Below are 10,383 nucleotides of genomic sequence, written 5' to 3' on the forward strand. Positions count from 1 at the left end.
TGACAAAGTGCCACAAAGTCAACTGCACTCAAAATTATCAATTTTAAATCTAATCACTAACATATGGGACCATCTAGTGAAAAGAGAAGAAAAAAGGGACCTTGATGTGATCATTGATGAGGGGTTGAGGTTCCATAGCCATGTCCAGCATGTTGCCTCCCAAGCAAACTCCATCCTTGTGCTATTACAAAAGGACCATCAGTAGCCAAGAGGCAATAATATTCATAAAACTTTTTTAAGGCTCTGGTTAGACACCATCTTGATTTTGGCATCTGCCTGGCTGGTAATTCTTACTTGCAAGATGTTAGGCTTATCAAAAATATTAAGAGACAAGCAACAAAGTGCGTGAAAAGCCTAAAATCAGCTTCATACAAGGAACATCTCAAGCCAACTACCCTTGTCTACAGACACATGCATAGTGATATGACACTGACTTATAAACACTAAAAGAAAAACTCCACCATCTTCAAGCACAACCACAGTACTAGCCATCCTCTCACAAGAGGACATTCAAAGAAGCTACCAAAATTAAGCTCCAGATAAAGAATTTGTCAAATATATTTTTCATGAAGAGTAATTAACCACTGGAATGAATTGAAGGGATCTACTATCAATGATCCTTCTATCCAGTCTTTCAAGCATCAACTTGACAAGGAGTGGGAGAAGAAGCAGTGGAGGTTTGACTGCAAATCATCAAGTCAAGTGCACTACAAGTCTGGAGGACCTTAAAGCTCCAAAATAGATTAAGATGATTATAGTAGTTTGTTTCTTTCTGCTACTTTGTGTAACTGGCTTCTTTTTTTTATCAAATCTTGACTGTGTTCTTGCATCAAATCAGATAAACAGAACTATTTAAGGATGGATTACATTTGGAAAACTTTGTGGACTCTTATAGTGTAAATTCATTATTATGTAAGATCTTTTAGAAGATGGTGTATATTCTGGTAGTTTTGCCTGATTTAATAGCTCACTATCTAGTAGTGATTTTTACCAGGACAAATATAAGAGTCCTAGGTTTAGTTCTGAAATATTAACTGTATTAGTTGTGTAACTCTATATTGTTTATTACTGGTATTTATGTGTCTAAGTGAAAGCTTTCTGTGTTGTGATAATAATAAATAAACAAATAAACATCTTAGAAATCACTGTGCCAAGGCTGGAAGTCTAAGAAAGCAAACTTTAAAAAAAAATCTATTTAGTGAAATAGAATTATATCGACTGCAAGGCTTGTCTCTTTCTTGCAAGTTAGGATAATATCTTCTCATAAATTCTGGTTCTAAAGGTATGTCTATCTCTTAGCTACCTCATTAAAGAGTTAATTGGAAAAAATACTGTACAAATTAGATATATTCAATGAATTTTCAATAGTGCAACTCTTTTTTTCCTGCTACTAGCTTGCCATTAAATCAATAATAAGAAGAGTCATGCTATTGAGAGGGATCATCTGTTAAAATGTATTGAGTGGGACTTAGACTACTTTTGGGTAATATATTTGCACATTAGGGAAGTGGAGTGAGGGGGTAAAGTAAAGCTGTCTGTATATAGGAACAATAAAAGCAGGTATTTTAGAATGTTTTAAAGTAAAGAGCCTAGACTAGTTCCAAAAATTCTGGTGTTTCCTTAGGGAGAATAGAAGTGCTAAACTATTACAAGAAAAGCTTATCCACTGTATAGCCCATATTATATATTAATCATGCCATACAATCAAAAAGAGACCAATCCTCTTCTTTCAACACGTGTACCTGTAAATTGAACTGAATATGACAAAATCAAGAAATGAACAAATGCATGGGAAATATATAATTTGAGCTATATATTTGCGCATTAAGACAGGAGGGATTGGGAGTAAAGTATAGTATGACTCTAGTCAAAATTAGTTAACTAAAAGCATACTGCATAGCCTATTATGAATTAAAAATTGTTTTCCCAACATGTTTCCTTCTCTGTAAATATTTTGCTGTTCATATTGTTGACTTACGAATAATGCAAATATACCACTCAATGCCTTTTTATGCTTTTACCTTAAACTGCAGCTTGGAACAATCTAAGGATTTTCTCCTTGTAGGCTCTTTGAAGAATTAAAGATGAGTTGAAGACTCATAGGCTGCCAAATCATACTTCCACTCAACATCACCCCATTCAGCATTCACTCTTGATTTGAAAGTGTCAAGACATGTTGCAGAGACAGCATATTCTGACAGTCTATTCCAAAGGCTGGTGATTCTGTTTGAAAAGAACTGATCTCTCTGGTAGAGTCTGTATGACATCTTAAACATTTTCTTTGGGTGACATCTGGTAGAAGAGGCAGCAGCAAACAAGAATAAATCAGGGACAATGTTTGAAGGCCATCATGACATCCCTGTGTTTGCACCCATATGTTAGGCTTGGTAGTTTGAGGGAACAGAGATGTCCACACTAGGGGACTGCTTGGAATTTGCTAATCAACTTTGTTGCTCACCTCTGGACTGCTTCTAGGATGAATTTGTCTTTTTTGTAAAATGGGAGATGCAAGTGTCATGCCAACTTCAAGTTTAGGTTGAACTTAACTTGAATCTGGATAACCTTCCTAGACTCTGGTTAGCTGATGAAGCAGCAATAGCAGCATGAGAATCAAATTTAAGTTTCTCATCAACCAAAACACCCAGATCTCTATCCTTGGGAAAAGCCTCAAGTGGTAGGTCATTGAGAGTGTACCCAAAACGTAAGTTATTTTTTCCAAAATGAAGGACATGACATTTAAATGTGTTGAAGCTCAATAGCCAGGCATTTATCCAATTATTAAGCTCATTTATATCACCTTGAAAAACATCTCCATCAGGTTGGTTTCTGACACCAATAATTTTGGAATCATCTGCATATAAAGTTAAATATTTGTGTACTAAACTAGGGGCATCATTAACAAAAATATTGAAGAGGGTAGGGCCAAGGATAGTACATTGCAGCATACCACTCTTGACTAGTGAATTGGAATAAAGCAACATTCCATGAGATGTGAATATTCTGACCTGTTGAGTCCTTTCAGCAAGAAATGCCTTAATCCAGCCAACAACTCGGTTGTTTATTTTTCCAGCATGTAACTTGACAATCAGTCTCATGTGGCAGACCCTATCAAAGGCTTTGTTTAGGTCAAAGATGGAAACATCAACAGGAATTCCCTTATCTATTAGATCTGTAGATTCCCTTATAGTAGATCTATAAGATTGAAAGAATGCAGTAAATCTGAGTCAACAGTTCTACCAATTTGGAAACCATGTTGAGAATGTGAAGGATGCCATTCTTTTCAAGGTGTTTAATAATAGCATCATCAACTATTCCTTCAATCACTTTGACAACAGAAGAGGTAATACTGATTGGCCTGTAGTTTGCAGCAGAATTTCTTTTATGTATGCTTTTCTCCAATCCACCAGAAGTTGTGCAGCTTTGAATGAATTTTAGAAGATTACAGCTAGTGGTGTAGCTAGGATATCTTTAGTATATTTGAGAAGCCAAGGATGAATATTGTCAAGACCCTCAGTTTTATTAACATTAGTGGAAGCAAGTTTCTTATTCACCATGCATTCAGTTACTTCAATATCTGGCATAGCAGTAGTGATAGGGTAAGAAGAGAGTGCAGGGGGTGGGACATCCCGACCATGAAGAAATACTGAGGAAAATTGTTTGTTCAAGACTTCTGCTTTACTTTCAGGTGTGGATATCACATGTCCATTTTCCCATAAATCTGGAACCATGTGTCTGGCTGGTTTTTTAGTTGATGCATGCCTACAAAAGAGTTTGGGATTTACCTTGATTTGTTGAGCCAGTTTATTTTTGTAATTTGATTTCAATTTTTTAATGTTATTTCTAACAAGATTTCTAGCTACCTGGTATCTTTCAGTTATAGGATTGTATATCCTATATTAAAGTCCTATCTTTGCAATACTTCTTCCATGCTTTGGATTTTCTTTGGTGAGATTATGAATAAAAGGAATTAGATTTGGCAGTGTTTTAGGCTGTCTAATCATCCTGATGCTAGTATGTCTCAATTCAGCACTAAGTAATAAAGTTCTGAAGATATGCCAAGAAGTCTTGAGATCATCATCTGTGGTAAGCTAGCTAGGCTCCAGTTAATAAATGGTAAATCTCTATGTGATCAATAAATCAGCAACACTTATAAGTAGTTTGTTTGCTGTGAATATTAATTGTAGAGAGAATTTTAACATGGCCACTTTTTCCAAGGGGGGGGGACAGATAATCATTACTTATCAATATCTCAGGACTAGAAACAAAAACTAGGTCAAGAAGGATGGACTCTAATCACTACAAATTCTTGTAGGCTCATTCATAGTTTGGTATGGATAACTGTTTGATAGACAAGATGCAAAGGGAGAGCCTGTAGTTTGTGTTTTTGATGACCTGTATCAATCAATCCATACAATTTCTGGCAGGTTGAAATCATCAACTATAGTTGTCTCAAAAGATTTAATTTTTAAGATATCAGACACTACTTCCATAGGGGCATTTTCACTAATAATCTGGCTTGGAGAACAAGGGCTACAATATGCATATCCAAAGCATATTATATTATTGTCAGTAGTTATAGTTAACTGCACTGTTTCAATCCAAGGTCTATAATTGTTTGTGGGAATAATAGTATCCACCTACAGCGGCTCCCTAACAAAAATAGCCACTCCTCTCCTACAATCAGGGTCCAATAAATTTAAAAGAAAGTTTATAACCATTGGTTCTGATGTTAGAATTTGGTATTGCTAAATTTGAGGCACACTTCCACAATTGCAAGTATATCAGCTTGTTCTTTTAAAAGAACAAAGGCAGTCTTGTTCTATTTATTTGAAGCTATTTATAGGTGTGTGGAAGGAGCCAAAGGACAAAATAGGAGTTCCATTTGTGATGGACTTGAAGGATGGTTCAAAAGTTCATTAATACTTAACAGGTCTTTACTATCTACTATATAGCAATTCACACATCTTACAGGGCTGGCAGAAGGGGCATCTAATAGTCCATGGCCTGGTGGGAATACCCTCCACCTGGATGGATCAAGTTTTTTGCAATAATCTTCCTGCAGTTAATAGCCAGGTTTGGCTCACCTAGCTCAGTTTGGCACCTGAGTTTAGCAGCCAAGGATTTTCTTTTTTCCTGGTCTTCCCAAGATGCATCTGCCCTAAACTGAATTTCTTGTCAGAGTTCATATAATCTTTGTAAGATACATTTTTTTAATGTCTAGGTTTTGGACAGAGAAAAGGATATGAGGGCAGCAAACTTGGGGCAGATTCTTGGTGACTGAAACCTGCCTGTCTGATGGGTTACTGGGTGGTTAAAGCAATTATTATATTCAGAAAGAGCATAAAAGATGGGATTTAGTGGTATGTTCAATTTGGTAAAATTCTAGTTTATTGACTTTTGGCTATCTTGGAAAGGGGTTAGGCTAGGAAAATGAAACTTTCAGGCATTGGCCTAAAGGCTAAAGTATATCAAGGGAAGGTATTTTGAAGTACCTACCTCTACTCCTTCTACCTCTAGAGGGTCCTGACCTTTAAAAATATGTATGTTATCAAAGCGAAACCTTGCAAAATAGATCTTCAGCTTGAATGAAGTACAACAAAATTATTTTCAGCTTCACAACTTTGCTCAATCCTAATTTATAAGGTTTTAAAGATATGCAAATACATTTCCTAAATTTTCCTTGAATGAAGAACAACAAAATAGTTTTTAGCTTCACAACTTTACTCAATCCCAATTTATAAGGTCTTAAAGATATGTAAATACATTTCCTAAATTTTGAAAAAAACATTGATATGGCTCAGAATTCTACTCAAATAACAGGAATTCAATAACAAATAACAAGAATCAGAACTAAAGGCAGAGAAAAAGCAACTGGTAACTGAAAATTAAGGTAAAATGTTGTTTTGTCAAAATTTCAATAGGTATAGACCTGTCATGTAGGCAAATTTCAGGGCTCTCTAGAGGGAGAAGGAGTGGAGGTGGGTACTTCAAATTACCTTCCTGGGATATACTTTAGCCTGTAGACCCATCTCTGAAAGTTTCATTTTCCTAACCTAACCTCTTTCTAAGATAGCCAAAAGTCAATAAACTAGATTTTTGCCTTCAATTTATTTGTAGACCAAGGTCACTAACATGAACAAAAATATTTACCTCCTCAATAGCCCCTAATGGTAAATATATGACTGTTCATATTATTGACTTGCCAAAAAGTGAACATACCACTTGATGCCTTTTTATGCTCTTTATGAATAGCCTAGCCTATAATAATTGCTTCTATCACAAATTCAAATTTAAGCACTTTTTGAGCTTACTAAATCCAACCTAACCTTATTATAAATAATTTTGGCACTGAGAAAATGTAGTATTATTTTGTCAAAATGACACTGAGAAAACAGTATTATTTTGTTGAAAAAAACTGACAGCTCAAAATTTAATTGAAAATTAGTCATTTTCAAGAGCTAAAAAATCACTTAAATTTGAATTTGTGATAGAAGCAATTATTATATTTGTAGAGAGCATAAAAAAAGCATCAAGTGGTAGCCTATGTTCACTTTATTGGTAAGTCAATAATATGAACAATCATATATTTACCCCTCTAATCTAGGCTTATGCCTAAACTACTTTCCCAGATAGCAATAAGCTCCTCAAAATGAGCTTAACCTACTTAAGAAAAGGAGTTTATTACCCAAGAAGCAATATTTCCCCAGGCTTCTACAGGATTTGAGGGGATGGTTGTAAAGGCTACAAACCTTAATCATAAAAATTAAACCCATACTTTTCTCATTTGCTTTTTGACCAAAAAGCACAAAAAGGCCCAGATCTTGGATGCAAACACCAAGAGTGACCTAAAACCCATATCACAGTTTCCCTTCATTTGATATAATTTTAAATTTTCATGTCTTTGCCATTTCTGATGACAATGATGCACAATTATTCAGCGTTGCCAACGTTCATAAACTATAAGATCTGTCAGACAGATTTAAGGGTCACTCAACAGATAAGGGTCACTATGTGCATTTTAGGAGTATTTTTAAATTCTTCCCTACTGGACCTCTTCTATCCATTTTTTAAATTTCTGAACTGAGATTATCTCCGTCCTTTTAATCTATGGCGTACTTTTTTTTAATTTTCCTTGAGCAAAAACACATGCAGGCAGGATTATCGCTGGTTTTGCTATTTATTCTAGAGTTCAATTCTAATAATTTATTGCGAATCTTATCACAATTTGTGAATTTTATCTGATCGTAAAATTTTGCAAAGGCTCACGTCTATTCTTTTTTTTTCTTTTAGTTCTCGAAGCCGCGGCCATAACCCAATATTTGCCACCAAAAATATTTTAGCGACCCACTGCCACAATCACTTGAGCACACCGCCATCAAGGCTTGATGGTGGTGGGCCGGTGGGAATTCTTTGCAGCGAGTTAGCTCTTGAGATTTATTGTTGAATTAAGGGACAAATACTAAGCAAAATCCGTTATTTAATGTTACACTCAAAAATTCTTGATTCCCTTCAAAATGTTTTTGAATTTATTCGTCAACAACGAACTTTATCTATTTACTTGTTCTAGTAACAATCATCAATTTTGACACAATATCAGCCAATCAATCACTAAGAGTTAGATTCAGTGATATATCCATTTGACATCAAGTAGATCATTGGTGAAAATTCGTCTTTTTAGCTGATCCAAGGATAATAGCTCTTATTTCAATTAATCTAACGAGCAAATTCTTATTTCGAAAAAAATTCATAGAAATTTTGAAAAATAGCCTGGTAAACCTCAAAAATAACTTCAGATAAAATAAGAAGTACGGCACTGGAATTGTTGCGGTTGTAACCTTTTTTAAAAGAATTACAGCCCCCACATTGAACGACAAGGGAAATCCCTTTTGAAGGAAAAACAACGATAGGTCTGCTTCTTTTTTTTCCAGGGATGATTTTGCCGAGCCAGTCGTAGCAGAGTGTTGGGAGAGGGCTTATTTTAAAGGGAAGTGTCATATCTAGTGTTTTTTTTTAAGTAAGAAAATAGATCGTGCCAAAGCAAGGTGGCATTTCTGCCGTTGTTTGCCACAAAACATAAATTTTCTCCCAGATAGTGGTTAATAATGCCGGGGAATGCAAATTTCAGTGGACCAAATCAATTTTTCATGGTGTAAAACTCCTACACAGGTGGTTTTGAGCCACTAATCTTGAAAAATAGCAGCATCTTTTGAAACTAAAATACATTTTTCTTCATAACTCCTCTGTCAAGTGCAATATTGTCAAATATTGCATCATGGATATTATTGTAATATCCATGGTTGAAAATCAATAATCGGAGGTTCGCATTCTCCCCTCTTATAAACTTTTCCTCCCTTGTATACTCTCCTGATGTGTACTTTTATGCAAATAATTGAATTTTCAAATGCAATTCTTCCCAGATTTTTTCCTTACGTGACAAAGTTGCACATATCTTCTCCGAAAATTAAAGGGATGTCAAAAGTAATACCTACTTTTAATGCCCTTAACAAATCATATTGACCTCTTTATTTTCTTTGTCCAAGCTAGGCAAACATCTTTTTGTAAAATTTTCTCATATTAAAGATAAAGAGGAAAAATTAACTAAAAAAACAAAGTTTTTCTTAAAGAAGTAAAGAACGAAGTTGGAACTTAATACAAAAAAGATTATCGCAAAAATTATTGATGGGATAAATCTGTAGTAGTAACTCAAATAAACTGACTCGTGATATTTTAAAGTCTCTGTAGAATTCTAAAACTATCACTTTACTGAAAACTAAGCTTGCTTGAACTTTTTAGAGAGTTATAATTACATACTAAAAGTTATTGATATCATGGTAACTGAAAGACTGCTGAGAGATTTGTAAACTGGTCTTTATTTTGTGCATATTAGTGATGAATTTTGTGCTCCTAAGAGAAATAACTGTTTTTTGGTGGTTGGTTTTATGTTTTCAATGAAGTTTTAGAATTCATTAGGAAAATACCATAAGTTATTTTATTGAGCTAGTTTTTTAGGTGTGTCTTATGTAATTTCGCATTAGATTTCCAACTTGAAACTCATTCTAATTATTGCTACTTTCGATCATTTATATTACAATGATCAATTTAATTTTGAGTTCAATCAAATAAAACTGAGAATTTTCAATCCTATATTTGTAGTTGAACTAAAATTTACCATAGAGATTATTTACCATAGAGATCGAAGCTCATCTGAATCCACGTAATATAATTCTCCGAGACTCTACAAAACGGATTTTGTCCACTTCGTGTCCATTTCTGACAAGAGACAATTGCTTTATATAAAAATGATAACTCTCTCATAATCTCCTCTCGAACGACTTTTGCCGAAATAAGGATAAGACTTTAAAAAATAACACACCTTTTCTGCACCACGCTAATTGACCTACAAGGCCAAAGAAAACTACTGTAAGTTTAAGTAAAAAATTGCGAGAACCCTGATATCGAGGATTCTTTTTTCTGTTTATATCGCAGTTGAACAGCGTATTAAAACCTTTCAGATTAGCACGTAACATATTAGGTTAAGTTGCCTGTTTTATATAAAGGCATCTACATCCATATTGTTTCGTCTGTGTTAATTATTTAAGTGCTCTATTCGAATCCTGATCAAAACGAATATCCTTCGGAAAACTTATATACCGGAACTGCTTACTTTAGATAAATTTTATCCTCGCGAAAAGTTCCATCCATGTTTACTTTATTCTTATTTCGCAACCGCAATTACTGCGATTTTGTCGTTGATGAAGAAGTGACCAGCATACGTCATATCAATTGCGCACATCTTACGTCAATAATGAAAATGAAACTCCGTCTCTGATGAATCAGTTGTCTCTCAGATATGGCCCCATTCAGTTTTTTTTTAGGGGGTGGGGGTAAAAAACTAAAAAAACAGACTAAACCTTTTCTATAGGCATTTTGCTTCTTTTTTACGAGTTGGACTACAATTTCTGGAGGAGTTCAAACCCAGTACCCCCACTCTCAAGGCCTTGCCCTTAGAATAGACAACAAAACATATTTACATAACGTTCCAAGTGGCTTTGGGCTTTTTTGGGTTTCACTTACCTCGGGAAAAACGTAATGAATCAAATTGTTTCTAATTATTTATGCTTTGGACTGCGTAAAGACAGTTTAATGAGGAAACGTTCTTTTTGTCCAATGAGCATGTTTCAGGGGGAAATAATAATAAGGCGTACACTAAGTAGCACCAAAATTGAGATACGAAAACGCTAAAGATCGATACCAGGTAAAAGAAATTTCGGATTTTTGTGAATTCTTGTTAGTAATCTATAGTACTTTTCGGGTAAATATAAATATTTTTACCTTAAGGATTCATGACACTACCATCTGCTATAGTTTTACACAATCCTAGGG

General features: G+C 34.6%; 1 protein-coding gene across 1 annotated transcript in view; it reads right to left on the bottom strand.

The window, feature by feature from the left end:
* The window catches only part of LOC136027449 (CTD nuclear envelope phosphatase 1A-like), a 33,956-nt gene extending 27,042 nt beyond the window's left edge, over positions 1-6,914 (bottom strand). Inside the window, exon 1 of the mRNA XM_065704729.1 lies at positions 6,776-6,914. Within this exon, the coding sequence (XP_065560801.1) occupies positions 6,776-6,874 (99 nt within the window). The 5' untranslated portion in view covers positions 6,875-6,914. The remainder of the gene's footprint in view (positions 1-6,775) is intronic.
* Between the last annotated feature and the right edge of the window lie 3,469 nt (positions 6,915-10,383).

Source organism: Artemia franciscana, chromosome 5, assembly GCF_032884065.1.
Source record: "Artemia franciscana chromosome 5, ASM3288406v1, whole genome shotgun sequence".
NCBI lineage: Eukaryota > Metazoa > Arthropoda > Branchiopoda > Anostraca > Artemiidae > Artemia > Artemia franciscana.